Raw genomic sequence first — 27,776 nt, forward strand, 5'->3', positions numbered from 1 at the left:
AGATAACTAATACATTTTCCCTAAATAAGATCTGCGTTTTTGTTTTGCTTCATTTTGGTCAGGGGTCACACCTGGCTGTGTTCAGGGAATCATACCTGGCAGTGTTCAGGTGAGCCTATTTAGTGTAGGGGATTGAACCTGTCAGGTTCATGTCAGACAAGCACCCTACAAGCTGTGGTTATTTCTCTGTCCCAAAGCCTGCATGTTTCATAGGAGCTGCTAGCATCCCTTGCATCAGTGTTTCTTCACTTCAATTCCAGAGCAAATATAGCTAGTTTTCATTAGGGATCATGTTGCACAAGAATTGTTTTGCCTTTAAGTCCTGTATTTATAATCACTCATCTTGGTAAAATGCCAATATGTAAATAATCTGAGATACTACCAGTCTTTCATGGCTTTCTCACCACCTACTTACTCTGTCTTCTTACCTTTCCTTACTATTCTTCTCCCCTGCTAGATTTGCTTGTCTTTCTTCTTAACTTTCATTTTTTTCCCCCAGGATGCATTTATTAGACTTCATAGCTTAATAAGAAGAAGATTTCAGTACAAGATAATAATGAATTCTGATGATTGTAGATGGGATTGTGTGTGTATGAGAGTTACTAAGTAACTCATCAGGAGAAATTTAAGACAAGAGATCAACAGAAATCCTTTTTATTTTATTTGTATCAATTTCTTTTATTTAAAAATATTTCATTAAAGCACTATGCTTTACAAAGTTATTTATAGTTGTGTTTTTTGTTTGTTTGTTTTGTTTTTGGGCCACACCCGGCAGTGCTCAGGAGTTACTCCTGGCTGTCTGCTCAGAAATAGCTCCTGGGAGGCACGGGGGACCATATGGGACACCAGGATTCGAACCAACCACCTTTGGTCCTGGATCGGCTGCTTGCAAGGCAAACGCCGCTGTGCTATCTCTCCGGGCCCTATAGTTGTGTTTTAAATACACAGTGTTCCAGCACTAAACCCATTACCAGTGTCAACCTGTCTGCATCCACTAGTGTTGCATGGTTTCCTCCCACCTCCCAACCCCACCCCGCCTGCCACCTTGACAGACATATTTTTAAGTTAGGTTGTGGTTTGGATCTCATGTTTTCAGTGTGGTTGACTCTGTGTTTGGATATTACCTAGATTTCTCCTCTACACCACTGATGTACCCAGATCTTCTTTGACAACCTTCCCTTCTCCCATTGCTTCTCATCGTCTCTTCATTGACCTTTCTAATAATTGCCAAGTATTCATTTTAAAGATATATTGTGATTTGTTTATGTGCATTTTTGATGAAGTAGACTGAAATTGTTTGATATTATAGGCTGTATTATGATGAGTAATCATTTGTGAATCTTTATATTCATACTTAAGATTACTGTTAAATGATCAGATCATAGGATATACTTGTGTATGTATGTAAATCATTTTTAAAAGATAACATTAAACTGTTGGGCAGTTCTTCAGCATGTGAAAAACAAAATTACCATAAGAACCATAAGTTTTATTCTTAGACATCTCTCCGAGAGAAATGAAAAGATAGTGTACACAACCATTTATGAATATTCATAGAAGCATTATTCATAAGAACAGAAAAGCAAAAGAATCAACCTGTGTGTTTCTCATGTGATAAAAGGGTTGACAAATGGTGATATAATCATATGCTGGAACATTATTTAGCAAAAGGGAATAATGTATTGATACATGTTATAACATGTATAATAAGAAATTCTTAACATTATGCTAGGCAAAAGAAACCTATCACAAAAGACTCCATTCATATTTTATGAATTCATGTGTGTTGTATGGTATATAAGTTGCATGTCAATAAATTATTTTTTAAAAATACCACCAAGTTGCCATTCTAAAAGTCTATTGTTAGAGTATTTTGGATATAAGTAATGAATATTCATGTTGACCTAAGTCAAGTAGGAAGGAGAAATTTTGAAAGAACATCAGGTAGTAAACTCCCAGAATCAGATATGAGAGAACTTTTCTTAGCTGTCTTATTTCTCCACAGAAAAAAGTTTTTGCTTTATTGTCTGGGCAGTGTCCTTATTGTAAGTGTTTGGTACCATAAAGGTGGCAGGATTGAATGGCTCTCAGTATAGATGCTATTAATCATGTCTTATTGATTCCAAGTCTCACTCCTACACAATTTTTCTTCAGCTCCTCTCCAGAGGCTGCAGGACAACTGGTCACCATCATGTACGACATGATGGTGGCATTTTCTCTCTCAAATTGTCGGTTACTAGTTCCTCCATCTGCTTTGTCTCTGGAGAAACTTTTTGAGATCCCTTGTCTCCTGATTCCCCATATGTTGTTTTGGGTTTTTATTTTTAAAATTACTCATTTTCATGAGACCTTGGAAGGGGGAATATTTTGTATGTAAAAAATGGATCTAGCTCTTGGCTTTATTTCATATCCTCACCCCCACCCCCAGCCTCCATCCTTAGTGGTTTCTACTTAACTGTGATAATTCCTTTTTTCTAATTTAATGCTTTCTTTTTTTTTTTTTTTTAAACAGATCTTTTTTTTTTTTTTTTTTTTTTTTGGTTTTTGGGTCACACCCGGCAGTGCTCAGGGGTTATTCCTGGCTTCACGCTCAGAAATTGCTCCTGGCAGGCACAGGGGACCATATGGGACGCCGGGATTCGAACTGATGACCTCCTGCATGAAAGGCAAACGCCTTACCTCCATGCTATCTCTCCGGCCCCTTGCTTTCTTTTTTTTTAATTTAATGCTTTTTTAAAGGTAGATATTTAGTTAATTTCATTATTTAAGTCTTCTACAGCCTGTTCTGAGTTTACTGATGGAAAAACTGAGGCTTAGTAGTCATATTTTGTCAGAGCCTTGAAATGGTAGTTTCTGTTTAGGTAGGGATTCTCTTCAGATTATGTGACTTCAGAACTCAGACTATTAACTTCTTTGTGGTATATAAAACATATCTTCAAGTGCATTTTTTGATGTGTAACATTTTATTTAGAAATAACTTTAAACTTGTGTAATCATTAACAAAAATGAAATGAAAAAATTCCATACAGTCTTCACAGACCACTTGATTATTAATATCTAACTGTAGCTGCATTATCACACCCCCATGGAAATATGCCTATACTCAAATGCTGTTAAGAATAAGTTGCAAGTATTATAAATTATAGTTTATAAAATGAAAAAAAATTGGGGGGGGGGTTTACACCTAACAGTACTTAGGAGTTACTCCTGGCTCTGAGCTCAGAAATCGCTCCTGGCAGGCTTGGGACCATATGGGATGTTGGGAATCGAACCCAGGTTCGTCCTGGGGTGGCCGCATGCAAGGCAAATGCCCTTTGCTGTGCTATCACTCTGGCCCCTAAAAATATTTAATTAATTTGCAGATGTATTTCCTGCTACCTTTATATACTCAAAGTATAGATCCTAAAAACCAGGACATGCTCCTACATAATCATCCATTAATTTCATGAAATTAACTTTAATAGAAATTTTCCATTTAATAAATTGATAGATACCATCCCTATTTCACTGGTTGTTTCATAATCCTTTCTGGTCCAATATCCTGTTTCACTTAGATCTGTGGCTCTTAAGATTCTTTCCATTTCATATCATTCTTGGTCTGTCTTTGTCTCAGCCATGGTTTATCTGGTTTTCTCTTATAAGTTGAATAAGGTTTGTATTTTTGGGTGAAAATATCATAGAAGTGATGCGACAATTAATTACTGGTCATATTAATTCTAATTCTAATTAAGGTGGTTAACTACATTTCTCCATTATAAAGTTAATAAGTATTTTGTACTTTTATTAATTAGTAATAAGTATTGAGAAAAGATCATTAGATGCTGTAAAAATATTCTATTCCTTATATCACTTTTATCTACTACTTCTAATGTTTTTTTTAATAATTTTTATTGTGACCTACTTTTAATGTTTTGTGTGATTATTTCTGGCTTTTTTATTATCCCAGATTCAACCAGATTGATTCAGCTCTTTTCTGTGTGACTTTTTTCTTTTGATATGTTAAATTTGATATGCCCACATTGCTTCTTAGATCCCCGAATTCTTTTACAGAAGGTTCATATACATCTTTTCCTATCTCTAGCCTGAGATTCAGCCTTTTCTCTAAGGAAAATTGATTCCCTGTATGGTAGTATAGCATTCAGAAATCAAAGTCGGGTCACCATATGTACTCATCAACTGCTGGAATGACATTGAATCTGGGTTATTTCTAGAAAGAAGTAGACCTCTAAATGAACATATATAAAATTTATGTGTAGTAGCAGTATATTTCACACATATTTACACCCCTGTTAGTAAATGTATAAAATATGTTTGTATTTTGACTGCTAGTCAATACCAGGAGATCTTTTCCTACACTCTTTTTTTCTGTTTCTGTGTCTTTTCAACTGTGAGGAATCTGACTCCATTTAACGTTAGTATATTTGTTGATTTGATCTGTGTTACTGCATGTGGCTGATTTCCTGACCTGTAGACTATCTTGTGGCAACATAGAATGACCTGCTCTGTCTTAAGGCTACATTTTAAATTAATGATTGATGTTTTGATCTTCTTTTTCCTATATAACCCAGGTCTGCCAAGATTCACCAGCCAACCAGAACCTTCTTCCGTTTATGCTGGGAACAGTGCAATTCTGAATTGTGAAGTGAATGCAGATTTAGTCCCATTTGTGAGATGGGAACGGAATAGACAGCCTCTTCACTTGGATGATAGAGTTATCAAACTTCCAAGTGGGACACTGGTTATCAGCAATGCTACTGAAGGAGATGAAGGACTTTATCGCTGTGTAGTTGAAAGTGGTGGTCCTCCAAAGTATAGTGATGAAGCTGAACTAAAAGTTCTTCCAGGTATGTATTGTCAGACCCAATGGTTTTTGTTTATTAATGGGTAAAATTATTTACCAGGAGTGAGCCCTGAGTGCAGAACCAGGAGTAAGTCCAGAGCACAGGCAGTTGTGGCCCAAATCATTCATCCCAATAGAATTTTCTTTTGTAACTTTTGCTTCAGATATTTTATTATATGAACTCTGAGGCCAAATAGATAATTTGCTGCTCCTTGTCAGTCAATTGGTAAATGCTTTTATATCATATACTGTTACTTTTCAGATTCTGAAATGACAGCAAGCTTGGCATTTTTGAAACAACCATCGTCCTTGGTCAGAGTCATTGGTCAGAGTGTGGTGCTCCCATGTGTTGCTTCAGGATTTCCAATGCCAGCCATCCGGTGGATGAAAAATGATGAAGTGCTTGACACAGAAAGGTAGTGCTGACTGCCTAACAGCCTTTTTCAATCTTCAGGCTTGGTCTGATTTTCTGTTGGGATTGTTGGTTAATGAAAGAATTTATTACCTACTTTTTTGTTTGGTTTGGGAGACATACCTAGTTATGCTCAGGGATCTTTTCTAGCTTTGCACTCAGGAATTTCTCATGGTGGGATTGGCAGACCATCTGAGGTGCTGAGGATCAGGCCCAGGTTGGCCATCTATAAGGAAAATGTACTCTGTACTATCACTCTGGCCCAGTGATCTACTTTTTAATTTAAACATTTCTTAATACTCATTTTTGATACTTAATGTTCATTTTTAATTAGAAAATTTAAGCATTTAATGTGATAAATTTTAAATATATTTGTCATATATAGTATATAAACAGATGGATATTTAATGAAAAAAAAAACCTCAAAATATTAGGGGATTTTTCACTTGTTCTCTAAGCTGTAGTAAACTCACTTAACCTTTAGCACCTCCTTTCCTAAGATGGCTTTCTTTTTTTTTTTTTTGAATACTTTTAGTTCTTTAGCCTCAGTAGTTTGTCACTGTGGCTGATTCTTCTTCTTCTTCTTCTTCTTCTTCTTCTTCTTCTTCTTCTTCTTCTTCTTCTTCTTCTTCTTCTTCTTCTTCTTCTTCTTCTTCTTCTTTTTCTTTTTTTTTTACTGTCTTAATATATTTTTATTTAAGTAACATGATCATATTTGGGTTACAGTCATAACCAGAACACCCCCCTTCACCAGTGTAACATTACCCCCTTCCCCCTTCCCATCCCCTGCCTATATTCGAGACAGGGATTCTACTACAGTTATTTTAAGTTCAGTAAGTTGTATTTTTTTTTCCTTAAAAGATAAGAGTAAAAAAATATAGTAAAAGGTGTGATAGTGGCAATCGCCATTGTTTGCATAGGTCCAGAAAAATGGGGAAAATGGAAAAAAAATCCTTGACCTGATTACAAAAAGGCCTCACCCCAGAAGTTTATTGGCATAAGACAGACTCTGGGTTCCAGGCATACCAGTCTGTCCAACTCCAGTCATTCTCAAGGTCCCAGTGAAACTTTTTCACACTTTAGCTATTGTTGGTATCAGATTCTTATATTTAAAGACTCTGGATTCTGTGCATTTCTATCATCGATGTCAGGCTGATGTGGAGCATCCTCTAGTTTCAGCATACCATTCAATGCGGAGTGATCTGCCCTGCATGCAGACTGTTGCTGAGTCGTCTGGGTGTTGGGAGCACTCTTTGGAGTAAGTCAATGCCAAAGCAGTGGTAGGTCCCTGGTAGAGGCTTGGTTCCTGGTAATGTTAAAGACAATTGTGGTTGTTTCCATAGATGGTATCCATTGTTCAGGTGTGTGTGGGCGATGCCCATTCTTCTGAGGCCTGAGCCAAATCATTATGCCAATGTTCAGGGTAAAAGGCCTAATTACATTACCAAATTTGTGTTCCCATCTCTATTAGATAAGAACTTGTTTGCATATGTATTATTTTCCACTGTGGCTGATTCTTGTATATTATGACTTTATTTATTTTTAGTGTATTTAGTGATTTGTCATAGTTCTAGAACATTTTATTCGTGTGAATTTGAAACTAGAACTTAAAGTGAATTTCTTAAGGCCTGAAACTTTAATTATTTAAAATTTTTAATTTAAAACATTGTGATTTACAAAATAATTAATAGATGTGTTTAGACATTGAATATTTCAGGACCAATCTCACCACCAGTATCAAATTCCTTCCACCAATATTTCTAGAGTCCATCCCATCTCACCAGTCCCCAACCCAGCATGCTGTTATAACAGGCACCTTTTAAAGTTTGATTGTTAAAGTTTGGGTCTCATGATTTCACAATCAGTGAAATTGTTAGGCCAAAACATAAATAGCCAAACAGGCCAAACTGTTGTTGTTGACTCTGGCTCAAATATTTAGTTCTGTCCTTTCTTAACAACAACAATGCACATAAGTCCCTTATATCATCATTTTATATGTGTCTTTCTCCTCCCCTACTCATTTTTTAAGTTAATATATTTATTTAAGCACCATGATTACAAACACATTTGTAGTTGGGTTTTGGTCATAAAAAGAACACCCTTCTTCACCAGTGTAACATTTCCACCACCAGTGTTTCCCATCTCTCTATTTGCCAGGATTTTGTTGAGGATCTAAACTCCTTATCTGAGAGGTTAATTAGATGGTTAGTATTTTTTGGGTTATCAGAGCTATCATCTTCATTCTCTGTGCATGGTGTTTGACTGCGAGGTTTCCTTATTGTCACACTTGTAGTGTGATTTGTTTTGCATGTAGTGGTGGGGTTCATTAGTTAGAAAGAGTGCCACCACAAAGCAAAGCAGAGTGGCCATGCTCTTCTTTATATATATATCTTATTTAAACACCTTGATTACATACATGATTGTGTTTGGGTTTCAGTCATGTAAAGAACACCACCCATCACCAGTGCAACATTCCCATCACCAATGTCCCAAATCTCCCTCCTCCCCACCCAACACCCACCTGAACTCTAGACAGGCTTTCTATTTCCCTCGTACATTCTCATTGTTAGGATAGTTCACAATGTAGTTATTTCTCTAACTAAACTCATCCCTGTTTGTGGTGAGCTTCATGAGGTGAGCTGGAACTTCCAGCCCTCCTCTCTTTTGTGTCTGAAAATTATTATTGCAAGAATGTCTTTCAAACTGTGGTACATATACACAATAGAATATTATGCAGCTGTCAGGAGAGATGAAGTCATGACATTTTCCTATACATGGATGTACATGGAAACTATTATGCTGAGTGAAATAAGTCAGAGAGAGAGAGAAAGACGCAGAATGGTCTCACTCATCTATGGGTTTTAAGATGGCTTTCTAAGAATTTTTAGTTTTGACTGGCCTCATTGTATGATAATAATTTTTCCTGTACTGAAACAAGAAATAAAAAGTACTCATTATCTTTTTCATTTCAAAAAAAGAAAAAAAAATCAGTGTGTTGAGAGTGCATGTGGAATCTGTGGGTTCAGCTTCCACCACCACATGATCCCCAGTACCTAGGAGCTGGGATTAGCCCCCAGCACCCCGGGATGTGGCCTAAACACACACAAAAACATTTTTTTTAACCAATCTTCTGTGATCACATTTCTTTTTTCTTTTTGGGCCACACCTGGCTGTGCTCAGAGCTTTCTTCTGGCTCTGTGCTCAAGGATCATTCCTGGTGGGCTTGAGAAACTATACTGGGTGCTGGGAGTTGAATCCAGGTCAGCCACATGCAAGGCAAGCTCCCTGACTATAACACACTCTTAGTCTCTCTTTGTCTGACCCTTTTTAATACCACAGCAGGGCATTAACTGCACTGGTCATCCCTCCATCCCTCTCATTGCTATGGCACTTCTCCCTAACCCTATGCCATGAGCATGTCATTTTCCTTCTGCTCAGATATGAGACGATGATGCTTTGGTAAACGTATTTTGCTTCCAAAACAAAGTTCTTTTGTTTAATGGAGAATGTTAATAACATCCTGATTCCTATCCAGACATGCATACCCATATTGCCAGATATAACTGTGTTGTGCAAAATTATTCCCATTTGAAAATTTTGTGCCCAGTTCTAGAGCCCCACTCCTCCTAAAACTGGTTAAATAGCTAGATAGTACTGGGCTGATGTAGTAAAAGTTCCTAAAATTATTATGAATCCTTATGTATTACTAAACATCTTTGAAAACACAACATTGAAAATTATTATTTTGGAACATTCTTATAGCTTTTATAAGTGCATTAATAATTTATATACGGGGCCGGAGAGATAGCATGGAGGTAAGGCGTTTGCCTTTCATGCAGGAGGTCATCGGTTCGAATCCCGGCGCCCCATATGGTCCCCTGTGCCTGCCAGGAGCAATTTCTGAGCCTGGAGCCAGGAATAACCCCTGAGCACTGCCCGGTGTGACCCAAAAACCAAAAAAAAAAAATTTATATACTTACTTACTGTTTTGTTTAGTGGGTTTTGGTTTGGACCATACTTGGCAATGCTCAGGGGTCACTCTTTGCTCTGCAGTCAGGGATATCTTCTGGTTGTGTTCAGGATGGTAGGGGTCTAAGTTAAGTTCTCTGCCCACTGAATTATTATTCTGGCCCCTAATGTATTCTTGAGGGGGGATCACACCCTGCGATGCTCAGGGTATACTCCTGGCTCTGTGCTTAGAAATTGTTCCTGGCAGGTACAGGGCATCATATGGGATACCAGGATTTGAACCACCATTTGTCCTGGATTGCTGCTTGCAAGGCAAATATCCTACCATTGTGCTATCTCTTCGTCCCCTAATCTATTTTTAGATCCAAATCAAACATAGCTTTTGAGGAGGGTAGTAATGACTATTTATTGATTAGCTTTATTACACAATAGCTTTCTAAATTTTTGGAGTTTTGAGTTGCACCCATTGAAGGGTTACTTCTGGCACTGCTCGTGGGTCTTATGTGGTACCAGGGATTAAGCCAGGGTCAGCTGCCTGTAAGGAGGCAAATGTTTTGACCTCTATGCTAACTCTCCGGCATACAAAATAGTTTTATTTTAATGTAAGAGAACACAGAAAATAGCAATGCTGAAGTGTAAGGTAACTGACAGAAAAATGTGATATTATTTTTTCTGGGGAAGGGGTGCCCACACTCGGCAACACTCAGGGGTTACTCCTCACTCTGACCTCAGAAATTGCTCCTGGCAGGCTAGAGGGATCATATGGGTTGCTGTGAATTGAACTCGGGTCCATCCTGCTTGCGAAGCAAATGCCCTACCTCTGTGCTATCTGTCCAGCCCCTCAAATAGTATCTTTTAGTGGAATGATAGATCAAAACTGAGCTACAGGGGACCAAGTTACAGTTATAAAAATGCTTAATGTTATTACAATTGACAGTAGAAAAACTTAATTAACTTTTCCCCTTCCCTCTTTTTTTCCTTTCCCTCTTAATTAATTTTTAATATATAAACCCTTATTTATGCACCATGATTACAAGCATGATTGTAGTTGGATTTCAGTCATAAACAGAACACCCCCCTTCACCAGTGCAACATTCCCACCACCAAAACCCTTTCCCTCCTTCCCAACCCTTGCCTGTATTTGAGACAGGCACTCTTCTCTCACTTATTAAGATTGTCATGATAGGGGCCAGTGAGGTGGTGCTAGAGGTAAGGTGTCTGCCTGGTAAGCGCTAGCCAAGGAAAGACCGCAGTTCAATCCCTCGGCATCCCATATGGTCCCCCCAAGCCAGGGGCAATTTCTGAGCACTTAGCCATCAAATGGGTGTGGCAAAAAAAAACTAAAAAAAAAAAAAAAGAAAAAGAAAAGATTGTCATGATAGTTTTTAGTGTAGTTATTTTCCTAACTGCACCACTACTCTTTGTGGTGAGCTTCATATTCCTTTTGGCCCTCATCTCTATTGTCTCTGGAGAGACAATAATGTCCTTAATTTTTCTTAAAACCCATAGATGAGTGAGACTATTCTGTGTCTGTCCCTCTCCCTCTGATTTATTTCACTCAGCATAATAGATTCCATGTACATCCATGTATAGGAAAATTTCATGATGTCATCTCTCCTGATGGCTGCATAATATTCCACTGTGTATATGTACCACCGTTTCTTTAGCCATTCGTCTGTTGAAGAGCATTTTGGTTGTTTCCAGAGTCTGGCTATTGTAAATAGTGCTGCAATGAATATAGGTGTGAGGAAGGTGTTTTTGAATTGTATTTTTTATAATAATATATTTAAACACCGTGATCACAAACATAATTGTAGTTGGGTTTCAGTCATAAAAAGAACATCCCCCTTCACCAGTACAATGTTCCCACCACCAATGCCCCATCACCTCTCTCCCTCACCCCCTGCCTGTATTTGAGAAGGGCTCTTTATATCCCTCACTCAATGATATTGTTATGATAGTTCTCAGCATAGTTATTTCTCTAACTGCACTCACTACTCTTTATGGTAAGCTTCCTATCTTGAGCTATCATTATCTTTGGGAATTATTTTAATGTCTTTAATTTTTCTTTTTCTTTTTTTTTTGGTTTTTGGGCCACACCCGGCGGTGCTCAGGAATTACTCCTGGCTGTCTGCTCAGAAATAGCTCCTGGCAGGCACGGGGGACCATATGGGACACCGGGATTCGAACCAACCACCTTTGGTCCTGGATTGGCTGCTTACAAGGCAAACGCGGCTGTGCTATCTCTCTGGGCCCTTTAATTTTTCTTAAAACCTATAGATGAGTGAGACTATTCTGTGTCTATCTCTCTCCCTCTGACTTAATTTCACTCAGCATAATAGAATCCATGTACATCCACGTATAGGAGAATTTCATGACTTCATTTCTCCTAATGGCTACATAATATTCCATTGTGTATATGTACCACAGTTTCTTTAGCCATTCATCTGTTGAAGGGCATCTTGGTTGTTTCCAGAGTCTGGCTATTGTAAATAGTGCTGCAATGAATATAGGTATGAAGAAGGAATTATTGTATTGAGTTTTTGAGTGCCTAGGGTATATCCTAATTGAATTGTGCATTTGTCTTGCACTCAGCACATTCAGGACGGATGGTGGTTCAAATCCCAGCATTCCATATGGTCCCCTATACCTCCAGGAGCGATTTCTGAGCACAGAGCAAGGAGTCACTCCTGAGTGACTCTGGGTGTGACCCCCCCCCAAAAAAAGAAGCTGCTTTCATATCAGGAGGCAGCAGCTAAAAGAAAAGATTTAGTGAGAACTGTGTTGTAACATAATGCCCTGAGTAGCCAGACTGTAACTGGAAATCATTTATCATGCAGGAAAATCTCCAATAAGAAAAGATAATCAATAGATACTAGTACTGGAATGGCAGGTTTTAGAATTCTTTTTTTTAATATCTTTATTTAAACATCTTGATTACAAATATGATTGTGATTAGGTTTCAGTCATATAACACTCCCCTTCACCAATGCAACATTCCAACCACCAATGTCCCAAATCTCCCTCCATCCCACCCCACCCCCACCTGTACTCTAGACAGGCTTTCCAGTTCCCTCATTTATTCACATGGTTATGGTAATTCTCAGTGTAGTTATTTCTATAACTGCACTCACCACTCTTTGTGATGAGCTTCTTGAAGTGAGCTGGAAGTTCCAGTCCTCCTCTCATTGTCTCTGAGGATTGTGGCAAAAATGACTGTTATTTTTCTTAAAACCCATAGATGAGTGAGACTATTCTGTGTCTGTCTCTCTCCCTCTGACTTATTTCACTTAGCATGATAGATTCCATGTACATCCATGTATAGGAAAATTCCATGATTTCATCTCTCCTGAGATTGTGTATATGTACCATAGTTTCTTTAGCCATTCATCAGTTGAAGGGCATCTTGGTTGTTTCCAGAGTCTGGCTATTGTGAATAGTGCTGCAATAAATATAAATGTGAGGAAGGGATTTTTGTATTGTATTCTTGTGTTCCTAGGGTATATCCCTAGGAGTGGAATGACTGGGTCGAATGGAAGCTCAATTTCCAATTTTTGGAGGAATCTCCATATTGCTTTTCATAGAAGTTGGACTAGACGGCATTCCCATCAGCAGTGGATAAGAGTTCCTTTCTCTTCACATCCCCGCCAGCACTGATTGTTCTCATTCTTTGTGATGTGTGTCAATCTCTGTGGTGTGAGATGGTATCTCATTGTTGTTTTGATATTCATCTCCCTGATGATTAGTGATAAGGAGCATTTTTTCATGTGCCTTTTGACCATTTTTATTTCTTTTTTTATCAAAGTGTCTGTTCATTTCTTCTCCCCATTTTTTTATGGGATTAGCTGGGTGCAGTATTCTTGGTGACACATTTATTTCATTCAGTCTTGTCATAATATCCCACCACTGTCTTCTGGCCTTGAGAGTTTCTTGTGACATGTCTTCTGTGAGTCTTAAGGATGCTCCTTTGAATGTAATTTCACTTTTTGATCTTGCTGCTTTCAGTATTCTATCTCTATCTGTGGGATTTGTCATTGTAACAAGGATGTGTCTTGGGATGTTTTTCTTCGGGACCCTTTTAGCTTGTACTCTTCGAGCATGCACGATTTGATTGCATGTAGTGTTTAACTCTGGGAGTATCTCTTTGATGATGTCTTTGACAGTTGATTCTTCCTGGGGATCTCCTACCTGGGCCTCTGGGACTCCAATGATTCTTATGTTGTTTCTGTTGAGTTTATCAAAGACTTCTATTTTCATCTATTCACATTCCTTGAGTACTTTTTCCATTGCCTGATCGCTTGTCTTAAAGTTCTTTTCCAATTTCTTCTGCTGTATTGAGTTTTTCTGCATCTCACCTTCCAGCATATTGATTCTGTCCTCAGCTGCTGTTAACTTGTTGGAGAGGCTATCCACTGAGTTCTTCAGCTGAGCTACCATGTTTTTCAGATCTGTTATTTCAGTTTGGAGTTTTCTGATTTCTGTCTTTGTGTTCTGTTCAGAACGATCTATGCTTTCTTTGAGTTCTACGAACATCTTCCATCATTCTATTCTAAGCTCCTTATGAGAGAGGTTAATCAGATGGTTGGAATTTTTAGGTTATCTGAGCTATCATCTTCATTCTCTCTCTGTGCATGGTGTTTGCCTGCGAGGTTTCCCCATTGTCAAGCTTGTAGTGTGATTTTTTTTCTGTGTGTTGTGGTGGGGTTTATTGATTAGAAAGAGTGCGTGGCCGCGAAGCGTTCTTCTAGGGTCTCTAGGTGACAGTTTTGGGGGGTTCGCTTCCCAGGGCTCTGAGGAGAGTTTCAAGAATTCAGGAAAGACAGAGAAGTACAGGACAGAGTTTCCTTCAGGTTCTCAGGGTCTTCAGAAGAAGCACAGCAGGGTGGAGTCTCTACAGGTAGAGCTATCAGCCATCCGCCTGGCAACCCCCACAGTCAGCCAGTTCTTACTCACTCACTCTCTGGGCAGCTTCAGAATGCAGTTTTTTTGGGGTTCGCTTCCCAGGGCTCTGAGGAGAGCTTCAAGAATTCAGGAAAGACCAGTTTTAGAAATCTTTGACAAAGGTTTTAAAGCAGGCAACATGGGGCTGGAGTGATAGAACAGCAGGTAGGGCATTTGCCTTGTATGCAGCCAACGTCGGTTCGATCCCCAGCATCCTATATGGTCCCCCCAGCATGCCAAGAGTGATTTCAAAGCACAGAGCCAGGAGTAACCCTTAAGCACCACCAGATATGGCCCCAAACAAAACAAAACAAAAAAGCAGGCAGGCATCATAAAAATATTTCAGCAAACAGTTATTAACAGTCTTGAATATCTCAGTTAAAGAACTTGAAAGTCTCCTCCAAGAAAGGAAAAGAAGAGTTAGGGCCAAATAGACAGCTCAAAAGGCTGGTTGAATGCTTTGCTTGTGGGAGGCCTGGGTTCAATCCCTGGTGTCACATAGTCCCTTAGCACTCCTGGAAGCAATTTCTAGTCATCAAGCCTGAGCACTACTGGGTGTGGCCCCCTCCAATGGTGACAGTATAATAAATTTAAAAATTTAAAGAATGAGATGGTAAATTTTAAATCTAGATCATAACCCAGATGAACCTCTGTGAATGAATTCAGCAATAATGTGAATAGGATAGAGGGAGATCTATTGAATTGGAATAAAAGAGACTCACAGATGATCAGTACAAAGTTTGAAATGGGGGATGCTGCTGCAGACAGTTCTGGCATCAAAAAGACTAGAAAGAAACATCATACATAGTAACCTATATAAATATGACAAAATATGCATTTATATGGTTAGGCTTATAAATATAATCACATATATGTGTGGCTAGATTTATATATACATATATATACATACATGCATAGGCATATAATATATTTTTGTACCATAAGATATACTTTTCCGGGCCGGAGAGATAGCATGGAGGTAAGGCGTTTGCCTTTCATGCAGGAGGTCATCGGTTCGAATCCCGGCGCCCCATATGGTCCCCTGTGCCTGCCAGGAGCAATTTTTGAGCCTGGAGCCAGGAATAACCCCTGAGCACTGCCAGGTGTGACCCAAAAACCAAAAACCAAAAAAAAAAAAAAAAAAAGATATACTTTTCCTCCAAAAGATAGGGGGAAATGTCTATGCTTCTTACAGAGTGAATGCCACTTGGTGCTGAAGTCTGAGTGCAGGGGAGGAGAGCATATACTAACCACTTGACATCCACAGTGTAGGCTCCCTTTATTGTGCATATACCACATAGTACAAGCAATTAGGTTAACTCACTTTCACCGTCACAAACAGAGCTTTCATTTAAGACTATTTGATCACTACTGCAACTTTTGGGGGGATTTTTTGTTATTGGTTTTTGTTTTGGGGCCACACCCAGCGGGGCTCAGAGGTTACTCCTGGCTCTGCACCCAGAAATCATTCCTGGCAGGCTTGGGAGACCATATGGAATGCTGGATCAAATTCGGGACTGTCTGTGTTGGCTGAGTGCAAGGCAAATACCCTACTGCTGTGCTATCTCTCTAGCCCCTGCTGCTGCGACTTTTTTTTTTAATTGATGAAAAAGTGTTTTTATTTTCTGGTGTAAAAAAATGAGGTAAACATGTTTAACCAGCTGTAGATTGGCATATTGTAAATATACTTCAGCCTTGCAGGCTGGCTGTTCCCAGCCACACTCTCCTGATGACATCTTGTGTTGCATTTATTAAATATTTTAGTATACCATTTGCTTTAGAATAGTTTTTTTTTTGTTGTTTCCCTTGTCTAAAAACAATGTGTGGGTTATGGTCAGGTGTGTCTCATAGCGTAAAAAATACGGTATATGTATACACGCACACACATATAAGTCTAACCACATCTGACCAAATAGGGAGTGTTAATAAAAAATAACTCTATAACCTTGTAACTGTTATGGAGAGAGGTTAATTTTAGTTTTCCTTTTTAAAAATCTCAACAAAGAAATTTCCAGGACTACATAGTTTCTTGAAGAATTTTACCAGGTTTAAAGAAAAAGCAACCCCAGTTTCATACCATCTCTAGAACATACAAGGAAGGAATTGAAGCGACTAATTCCCTGATACCGAAAGCAAAGATAGTACAAATGAAGAAAGATAGAACTATCAACCAATATCCCAGGGACATAAATATAAATATTCTAATAACACATTAGCAAAGAGTGGTATGTACAAAGACATATGTACATAGACATGTGTAGACAAATGTTGTTTATTCCAGGGATGCAAGGCTAACTGAGTATTCAGAATCAATCAGTGAAAGCTATGATATTAATAGTCTATTCAGAAATACCTCCATGATCAAAGGAGAAAAAATAACAGTAGCCTCCAGTCATCTTTTTAAATCATAAAATAACTTTGGAAGATCTTCAACAACACTGAAGTTAATATTACAATGAACAGTGGCATAGACAAAGAACCTAATGACAGCCCCTTAGTCCTAGAAGAAGTTTTAGCCATTTTAGAAATGGAAGAAATAGAAAAGGCACATAATCAGAAAGAAAAACAACCAGTCACAGTTTTTAGGTGATAACATTTTTCTGTGTAGAAAGCACGATGTTCAGCAAGGTCATACAAGGATAGGAGATAAACATCAAAAATCAGGCGTGTTTCCTACACTGGTGAGGAACATGTAAACACTGAACTCAACTACAATAGCATTTCTGGTCACTCAAAACAGTTGAACTAACTGTTAGCTTAGCATACCTCAGTTCTAAGAACAAAATGCCAATGAAAGCAATTGAAGAGCTAAGCACATAGAAAGGTGAGATTGTACTCACAATCTGGCAAATATGCCAGTTCTCTTCAAATTGATACGTAAGTTAATGTAGTTTATGTCAAAATCTCAGCATGATTTTTTTAGCTATTAAAAATATTCTAAAATTTATATGGCAAACAAATTGAAGATGTGTTTGTAAAAATTTTCTAGCTGAGAAAAATCAGTTTGCCTGATTTCAAAACTTATAAATAGCTCCATATATGAAGGCTATATGGTGTCAATGAAGAGAAGACAGATACATATATCAGTGGAATTGAAAAGACCACCCAGATATAGATCCATACAAAAATGCCCCGCTAAATTTTGATAAAGATAGAAGAGCAGTGTAATGGAAAACAGGTTGCCTTTTCAACAAATGCTACAAGAAAAATTAACCTTACCCTGTTAACTCACACTTTATCTAAAATTTAACGCAAAACAGATTATGGACATAAATGTTAAATATAACGTGACATTTAAGAAAAAGAAATACAGGAGAAAAACTAGAACTAGGCAAAGAAATTTGCTACATTTGATAACCAAAGCTCACTTATTTTTGTTTTTGGGCCACACCCAGCGGTGCTCAGGGTTACTCCTGGCTGTCTGCTCAGAAATAGCTCCTGGCAGGCATGGGGGACCATGTGGGACACCGGGATTCAAACCAACCACCTTTGGTCCTGGATCAGCTGCTTGCAAGGCAAACGCCGCTGTGCTATCTCTCCGGGCCCACCAAAGCTCACTTATAAGAGGGCAGTTGTTAAATGGGATTTCTTCCAAGTTAAAAACTCTTGCTCTGCAAATGACTCTGAAAAGGATAAAGGATAAGCTATAAAACTTGAGAAAGTATTTCCAGAGCTGATACCAAGTGTTTGAGAGCACACACCTTGGTGTATGGAGGCCCCAGGTTCTGTTCTCAGTACTACATCATCTCCCCCATTTTCCCGGATTTCTAGTGTATCTCTTGGCCCAAATAACACGGATTGAGATCACCTAAAGTGGCCCCCAGACCTTTGAGCACTATTTTGGAGATTTCCCAAATACATTTTCCTTCATTATACATCTCTGTCAAAGAAGTGGTCTGCAATATGCAAAGGTGTATCAAAACAATGTATAGGCCTGGTGCTCCCAGCTCCACTCCCAAGTGGTGTAGACAGTGAAGCAAGCATGGAGTATGAGATTATGCAGTGCTCCTGGGCTTTGTGCTCGTCGAGCTCACCTTCCAGTACCTCAACACTGACTTGAACACTTCTTCTCGAAGAAGTGAAAGGTGAAGACAAGAATTGCATTACTGGTTCTCCAAATGGATGATGTTGAAGTTATTTATACAATTAATATTCAGAAATATATCCCATGTTATCAGCTTTTTAGCAAAACTTTCCAGCTCTACTCTAATTGCTTCTTGAAGGTTTCCTCAGAAAAACACTGATTTGATTACTCCTGAAATCTGGGGATGTGATTGGTTGGTACAAATTTCGACATCATTCAGACCAAATCATGACATTTAGAGAGAGATTGCTTCCCAAAATTTACAAGCATTTATTTCAAACCAGAAACTTGTTTTTCTACTATCAAGTATTGTAACAGAAAGCAGCTCTACTCCTTGACTGGAGCATGCCTTCCTTATACAGGCCTCAGAAAGAAGTTTTACATAGGATACCTTTAATGGTGGCCATTCTGGGCATGTCTGATTAACTGGGTTGTAAAACGGTATCAATATCCTTTATGTCCATTGCTTTAAACAGAGCAATGAAAACATTGGCTCTGCATTTTTTTTTAAAAGAAGATGAATCTTTAAAGGAGATACAACAGATAAATGAGATGTATGCTTCTTTATAAGAAGAATTAAAGGGTATTTGCATAAAAGTAGAACAAAGTGAGCAAGCAGTAGAGAAACTACTTAAGGATGTAAATAGATTAAAAGGAGAATGAAATTAAAGAAAACAAGCACAGATCCCAACAGGAGAGACGATTGTGTAAGATGCCCCTCAGGAGCATCTTGTCAAGCCTTAAGAACTTTTTTACCCGGACTGAATTTCTTCATTCCTCTGTGATCTCCCTGAAGAACAGGTGTATTTCTAAAAGTACCTGCAACACCAAACACCAGCTGGCTGTGGCAGACAATCTGACCTTGATGGTCAAATGTCCTGACATTCCTAAGGCAGGCCTGGCCAGTAGTGAGCACTGCTGCCAGCTAAGCAGCCAGCTCAAGATACCAGTGACAGGTGGCAAGTGAAAATTTGACAGCTCTCAGCAACAGAAAACAAAATCTCAGATTCTGAAAGCAGTAACCAAGAAAACACATTTGTCACCAGAAGCCCAGAGATGGACAATGAACTAGAGAGAATGGACTCAGGTGACTACCGACATTCACATACATTTTGATTCCTTCAGGCACAAAGGAGATGCATGATTGGCTAAAGGTTGCTATAAAGGAAAACAAAATACATGTTATGTGCCTTCCATAAATATGCATCCAGTAAATGGAGAAATAGACTGTGACAAAAGATGTTCGAGTTTTATTTGGAGAAAAAAAGAAATCTGTATCAATACATTGTTTTTCAACCATATACATTTCAGAAAGCCTTCTACCACCTCTAAATCTGTTTTAAATTTCAGGCAAATTTCATAAATATGAATAATATTACTGAAGTATTAAAAAAAGTATGAAGCATGTAATTTGATTAGAACATGGAAAATAGACATGAATTTTTTGTTTTACCCCAGACGATAAGCATGGTAAACAGGCACAAGAAAAGTTATTTGACATCATCAGGAAAATGCAAATTAATAACACATGAGATAGATCCTTATCATAAAACTGATTTGTTTAAAGCGAAATCACTAAATTTTCTAAAGGATATGGAGAAAGGAGTTCTTTTTTTTTTTTTTTTTTTTGTGGTTTTTGGGTCACACCCGGCAGTGCTCAGAGGTTATTCCTGGCTTCAGGCTCAGAAATTGCTCCTGGCAGGCACGGGTGACCATATGGGGCGCCGGGATTCAAACCGATGACCTTCTGCATGAAAGGCAAACGCCTTACCTCCATGCTATCTCTCCGGTCCCGAGAAAGGAGTTCTTATCCCTTGATATTGCTGGTAGGACTATGATTTGGTACAACCGTTTTGAAAAATAGTTTGGCAGTTTCTTAAATATGTGACATTGCCATCTAACCTAACAGTTGTAGCCAGGCATTTTATCCTTTAGAAATTAAATATGTTTATATAAAACCTGTATGACTACAGCAGCTTTCTAGTATATGTGAAGTGGAACTACCCATATGTCTGTCTTTGGCTAAAAGGTTAAAAAAATAGGTATATTTTATATGCTGTTGCATTGATAAATCTCCAGAGTTATGCTGAGAGGGAGGAAAAATATCACCCCCCCCAAACATTACATACTACGTGACTCTCTATGCCATTGCTCATGAAGAGTCAAAATTACTGAAATAGAGAATAAATTAATGGTTGCCAGAAGTTAATGATAATTAGGAAATTAAGTGAATATGGCTACCAGAAAGCAGTCTAGGAACACAGAACTCAGTGCTTCATGTATATGAAAGAACATGCTCTTAACTGGCAGGGGAGAGTAGGGGTGGCAGATTATGAGTATTTGTAGTGATGACAATGTCATCATCTGATGTGAGATTGCATCATAGATACAGTCAATGGAAGAATATAAGATGCTTCCCCTGGGGGACACTGAATAAAGGGCACAAAGCATCTCTGTCATTTCTTAGAACTGCATGTGAATGAATATAAGGTTCCCTCAAAATAAAAGATTTAAAAAGAAAACGTGAGAGAATAGATTTTGTGCTAGAGTATGACTTAGGTTTCACCTTCCTTTTCGCCATTTCTGAGGAAGAGGTGTTTAAGAATTTTTTTCTGTATTCTGTATCTTACTGCTTTTCATTCTTTCCAGCCCCTTTCTAAATCCTCTTCAAAACTTTACCTTTTCCTTGCCACATTCTCCTTTTTTTCTTTCTTAGCTCTCCTTTAAACAATAAAGCACCTAAATCGAGCAATCTTCCTGCATTTCTACTATACCAACCTTAAGAGTCTTCTTGGCATGGGTTTCTTCCTCAAACTTCTTTATCAAATCTACCTACAATTATGTCATTTTCCTTCCTAAATATCTCTGAAATCCATCTGTTGTTTATAATTTATTTCAAGCTATTGTCAATCGCCACAGCATCCAAACTTTTATTCCCATATGTACTTTTGGCTTCGTTCCAAATGCATCTTCACACATCTGCCGGAGAAACCTTTTCAGAGCTCAATTCTTACATCCTTCTCCTTGGCAGTCCTATGCCCACTTAAAATAAAAAAAATTTAATTGCTTTCCATCATATCTTAGGACTTGAATTCTTAAAATGACTTTCAAAGCTTCCAATGGTCTGGTTCTGTCTTCATCCATTGCCTTTTATTTTTCTCATTTATGCTTTGCCACTGTCTTCATCCATTGTCGGTTTTTTTTGTTTGTTTGTTTGTTTGTTTGTTTTTTAATGCTTTGCCACTTATTTTCAAGTCCCCACAAATACACTGTGATCTTTTCAGTGATATTCAGCCAACTGGGCTTGGATGGTTCAGTGTTCATGCTAGTGATTCTCTGCTGGGTTCTCAATCCATAATATCATAATTTGTTGATTCATTCTATCTATTTATTTTTTGTTTATTTTTGGTTTGGGGAGGCCACATCTGGCAGTGGCCAAAGGTTACTCCTGGCTCTGCACTTAGGAATAACTCCTGGTGGTGCTCAGGAAACCTTATGAAATTCTGGGGACAGAACCCAGGTCAGCTGCAGGCAAGGCAAAGACCCTACCTGCTGTACTATTGTTCCAGCCTTCTACTCACTTAATTTTTAATTCACTATTTTGGCCACACCTGGCAATGCCAAAAGGCTACTTCAGGAGTAATTTCTGAGTTTAGATCCAGAGGTAACCCCTAAGCCTGACCAGATATGGCCAAAAAAAAAAAAAAAAGAAATGTTGATTTTACTGTATAGCACTCAAGGCAAATATGAAGTCTAAGAAATATTTTTAGAATAATTAGTTGGTATCAATTACTGTTTCTAAAATTCCCTGTTAGTATTATTTCCAAAATATTTTCATTTCAGGTTGGTAACCCTACTTACTGAGTATAGCCTATTTCCCATTTGTAAACACTTCCATTTCTGAACCTTAGTGATTTTTTTTGTCTAGTAAATTTCTCTTATTTCCAAAGTACCTAAATTTTTCTCCTCTTATTTTCCAGTTATTTTTGCTTTAATCCATTAAATGCTTTCATTCAGTCATATAAAAGTTGGTTTTTGAGGGCATAATTTAAATATTTTAAACTGGGATGCCATGGGATAAAGTTTAGCCATGACCTTACAGGATATATCACAGATGTTCCAAAACTTTTGATTTTCCAAACTTAATTTTACTTAACAGATTCAGGAAAACCAATTTCCCTACTCTCAAAATACTGAAATAGGAGTCCGGAGTGATAGCACAGCAGTAGGACATTTGCCAAGCATGCGGCTGACAGATCTGGGTTCAATTTCTGGCATTCCATATGGTCCCCTGAGGCAGGAGAGATTTTGAGTGCAGAGCCAGGAGTAACCCCTTAGCATCACCAGGTGTGGCCCAAAAATAAAAAATATATATATAAAGAAATAAATTTAAGCCAGAATTAATAATCTGTGGTACATTGAAATCATTTTTCCATCATGCTTTTTAATGAAAAGTCAAATTATAATAAAGACAATCTATTGAGCATAGGTAGATGAGAAATGTAAAATATTAATATTGGAGAGAAAAATATTGGCCAGAAAACCAATTTAGTCATTAAGTCTTTAAAAGAGAAATATTTAGGGGCCAACAAGGTGGCACTAGAGGTAAGGTGTCTGCCTTGCAAGCGCTAGCCAAGAATCAGGACCGCGGTTCAATCCCCTGGTGTCCCATATGGTCCCCCCAAGCCAGGGGCGATTTCTGAGTGCTTAGCCAGGAGTAACCCCTGAGCATCGAATGGGTGTGGCCCAAAAAACCAAAAAAAAAAAAAAGAGAGAGAGAAATATTTATTCATGTAATTACCATTATATATATATATAGTAAAGGTAGTATAATTACTATAAAGATATAGATTGCATTAAGGTTAAGTTAGGATGAGGGTATTGTAAAGCTGGAGTATAGATTAGGCTGTGTTTAAAGTTGAAAATGAAACTTGAGTATAGTGTGATTGTTTCAATTTAGGTTAAGGATTAGATTAAGGGTTGCATAAAGGATATGGATTAGAATGGGGTTGGGGTCAGGGTGCTGTTAGAGTTAGGGTACAAGTATCATTAATATAAGGAAGAAAATGGAATTTAAATATAGTTCAGCTGTTCAGTTGAGGATAATATTAACTTTAGGCCAAGACTTGGGTAAGGGTTACTTTAAGGATGTGAATTTATTAAGGTTGGGTTGAATTAAGGTGCTATTAATGAGTTAGAATATAGTTTTAGCTATGTTTAATGTTGAAAACCAAAGTGCAGAGCAATTGTTCAACTGGGGCAAATAAGAAAGTTTGACCTAGGCTTGTTCAAGGGTTACTTTAAGGATGAGGATTGAATTAGGGTTAAGGTGAGGGTTCTATTTGTTAGGGTATATTTTTGGTTATATTTAAAATTGAAAATTAAAGGCAGGGGCCGGAGAGATAGCATGGAGGTAAGGCGTTTGCCTTTCATGCAGGAGGTCATCGGTTCGAATCCCGGCGCCCCATGTGGTCCCCTGTGCCTGCCAGGAGCAATTTCTGAGCCTGGAGCCAGGAATAACCCCTGAGCACTGCCAGGTGTGACCCAAAAAAAAAAAAAAAAAAAAAGAAAATTAAAGGGAGTTAGAGAGATAGTACTGTGGTCAAGGTGCTTGCCTTGCCTACAGTTAATTGGGTTCAAGCCCCAGCATCTCTTATGGCCCTGAGCCTACCAGGAGTAAGCTCTGAGCATCACTAGATGTGGTTCAAAACTAATAATAATAATAATAATAATAATAATAATAATAATGATGAAAGTTAAGTACAGGACTATTCAGTTGAAGCTAATATGTAAGTTTAGGTTGAGGCTGAGTAATAAGAATAACTATAAAAATGTTGATTGTGGGGGCCAGAGAAGTGGCACTAGAGGTAAGGCATCTGTCTTGCAAGCACTAGCCTAGGATGGACTGCGGTTCGATCCCCCAGCGTCCCATATGGTCCCCCCAAGCCAGCTGCGATTTCTGAGCGCCTAGCCAGGAGTAACCCTTGAGTGTCAAATGGGTAAGGCCCAAAAAAACTTAAAAAAAGAATGTTGATTGGATTAAAGTTGGGTTCGAACTAGAGTGCTGTTAAAGTTAAGGTATAGATTCTGATATTATTAAAGTAGAAATGAAATAGAAATATAGGATGATTGTTTAATTGAGGTAAGTTTGACTGAGGCTTAGGTGAGGATATCTATCAAAGGTGAACTTTTAAAAAAAATTGAATCACATGAATTACAACATTCAGAGCTATAACATTTCCAGTGTAGAGTGTTTCAAATTTAACTTTGCCAGTGGAAAGTTAAAATATTTGGTCTGTTTCATTTTGGAGCCACACCCAATGGTGCTTAGGGGCTACTCCCAGCTCTGGGTTCAACTGTATGGTATCTCCCTAGTCCTGAAACTTGATTTTTTTTAAATTTATTTTTGTTTAAGCACCATGATTACAAACATGTTTGTAGTTGGGTTTTAGTTATTAAAAAATAAAAAGAAAAGAAAAAAGAACATCTCCTCTTTACCAGTGCAACATTTCCACCACCAATGCCCTCATCTCCCTTCTCCCCAACTCCTTGCCTGTATTCGAGACAGGCATTCTATTTCTCTCACTATCATTGTCATAATAATTGTCATTGTAGAAACTTGATTTTTAAAGTGTGAGTTTTCTTTAATTTTCTATTTTTCACAGTGCCAAGAACCCATTTTAGCATCTCATGTATGAACAGAGGTGTTCTTAGACACTGAGTGATATTCCCCACCCTCTTAAGCAGTTAGCTCTGATTTTACATGTGTTTCTAGAATTAATTGCAGCCATTACACTTGCATGTTTGATTTAGTTCATAACTGTAAATTGAAATCATTGTCTTATAAAAATTCAGTTATATCATAACATTGATTTGCGATTAATTCCTATTATGTTAATAGGATCATTTTGCCTTCTGTTTAAATATTCTCTTTAATAGACTTAATTTACTCTATGGAGTTGGGTTAGTGTCAGCACCCTTGTTGATAAAGGCAGGATGGATTGATTCATGCCCAGCTCCCTCTCCCAGGCAGCTGCAGTCTGGCACCTATCCTCTTCCTTCCTGTCTTCTTTTCCTCTTTCCTAGCCAGGCCACCAGGGGAAGTTTTTAGTAGGCACTGCGACCCCGTGACTTACTGTTTTTTATCAGCTGACTTTTCCCTCACTAATCATCACAATTATGAGATCACTATGGTGGAATGACTCTTCTATTTTTTCAAACTTCAAAATACATAATTTGAAAAAAGGGAACAGCATAGTAAGGCAGGCATGGATTATAAAGGAATGAAATTAGTCAAGTATTATCTCTTTGGGAATAATTAGAGGTGTTAAGTGCATTATATCACTTGATTTGTTTTTGTGGTCTTTCTGTATTCAAATAAGATTAAGCAAACTGGACTCAATTAAGTTCTGATCATTTTGTGTTAGTCTCAGTATGGTAGCATATAAATAAAACTTTTGAAATGTTTTCTCTGTTTTATGTGGAGAGTTTCACAGATATTATTTCCTTGTCCTAACATGTGTCAATACATATTTTCACAGCTCTGAAAGACTGGCATTACTGGCTGGTGGTAGTCTGGAGATCAGCGAAGTCACGGTTGACGATGCAGGGACTTACTCTTGTGTAGCTGACAGTGGGAATGAAACCATTGAAGCTCATGCAGAACTTACAGTACAAGGTATGTATTTCCTCTATAAGTAAAAGTCCTGCATACTTATTTATATCTGCTAATTATTTTATATTAATGTGGAAAAGGTAATACAGCACAATCCTCAAAAGCCTGAGCTTTAAACCAGGCTGCTAGGGTTCAAAGTGTGGGTCTTCTATTTTCTAGCTATGTAGGTTTACTTAATTTCTCTGAACCTCAAGTTCCTCATTGGTAAATGGAGGTAATATGAGCCCTTCTTTCATTTTTTTTCATTTTTTCATTTTTTGAGGATTAAAAATGATTACTTAAAAAAAATCTTGGATTAGTGAGTAGGTAGGTAAGAGCTCAGAGTTGGTTATTGTCTATAGCAGCAGTGCATGGAAGGGAGTAAGGTAGGACACCTGGAATGTCTAGTTCACTTTCTTGTCTTGCATGCTTTCTCACAGAGACTTTTTCTGGTTCTCTGAACCAGAACCATATGTCTCCTAAGCATTGGTATTCCCTTTATTTGGGCATTTGGGTAAAGAGATCACCCAGGAAGGAGAATACACGGTTGTAATGGTCCATCTCTTTGGTAATTTGATGTTTGTTTCTTTCTGGTCAACTAATGCTGATCATCACAACAAGGTTGGTTGTTCTTCCTTTTTCTCTGACTCCCTTACCCCGACTAGATACAGATTTTCTCATTTGTAAGTCAGAGACAGTAAATATGGCACGCACACTTGGTCTCTCCTTTCTCCCGTGTCCTTGGCTGGTCCTCCCTATAGAAACATATCCCCAGAGGAATATTTTCTTTCTTGATCATAATTTGTCTGCACCCTTATTAGTCTTTCCTGTGTCAAATAAGATTTTTAAGATCCCCCCCTCCATTTTTCACTTTCTGAGAAATGCAACCCTGATTGGGTATGCAGGTGACATATTGACTTACTGGTAGTCATGAGCAGCTTGTCTAAAATCATGTTTTATAGAGTAACTCATTAAACCAACTTGAGTCATTTCGTATTTCAAATCATGGTTTGCTTCTGTTATTACATTGTGGCTTTCAGAATGGGGTAAAAAAGTCACCAGGGATTTGATTTGTGTGTGTGTGTGTGTGTGTGTGTGTGTGTGTGTTTATTCTTCCTTGACTTCCTTTTGTGTTGTGATCACTAGTTATCATAGACACTTGGTTTTGTTGGTCTCACGTTTTAATTGAGGCACTCATGCACAGCTTATTGATTGCACTTGCTCAAAGTACTTACACTTATGATCCCAGTGTGCTGAAGACAGTACTTTATTGTGAAGCTGGAGATTGTATTTGGCATATGGGATGGTGCTGAGGATCAGATGCTTGGCCTCATGCCATTTTCCCCAACCGTCCAAATTGGCAAGAAATTAAAGCTATTTAGCCTCCATATGTGGTAGAGTAGCTCAGAAATGATTACTCATGCTATCCCTCTCACCAGTCTAGTATAGAACTAACCTGTTACATCCTTGGTACTAGATACTGTTTACTTCAGTGAAACTTAAGGTTCAGCTAGCTCTTTTGGATGGCCTTATTACAGGGAGCACCCAAATTTATTAACCAGGTCTCATCAGTTATCTACTAGCTATTTTCCTTTCTAGTCTCACTTGAAGACAATGTTTAAACTTTTTACTTTTGAAATAGCATCCTATTGACTTCTTTGTTTTCAATATAATTTTTAGGGGGTACATATCTGGCAGTGCTCAAGGGTTACTCTTGGCTCTACACTCAAGAATTATTCCTGCCAGTGCTCAGGGAACTATACGGGATGCAGGGGATTGACCTGGGTTGGCTATGTGCAAGGCAGAAACACTACTCACTGTACTATCACTCTGGTTCCTCCAATATAATTTTAAATTGTCTTGAGGCTACTACTTT

The 27,776-nt window shown here is 38.1% G+C and overlaps 1 protein-coding gene across 1 annotated transcript in view; it reads left to right on the forward strand.

Annotated features, from left to right (window-relative positions):
• NEO1 (neogenin 1) overlaps positions 1-27,776 on the forward strand; it is a 198,761-nt gene that overhangs the window by 52,099 nt on the left and 118,886 nt on the right. The window contains 3 exon segments of the mRNA XM_049777588.1: positions 4,569-4,844; positions 5,103-5,256; positions 25,788-25,924. Coding sequence (XP_049633545.1) covers positions 4,569-4,844; positions 5,103-5,256; positions 25,788-25,924 — 567 coding nt within the window.

Source organism: Suncus etruscus, chromosome 1 (assembly GCF_024139225.1).
Source record: "Suncus etruscus isolate mSunEtr1 chromosome 1, mSunEtr1.pri.cur, whole genome shotgun sequence".
In the NCBI taxonomy this organism is placed as follows: domain Eukaryota; kingdom Metazoa; phylum Chordata; class Mammalia; order Eulipotyphla; family Soricidae; genus Suncus; species Suncus etruscus.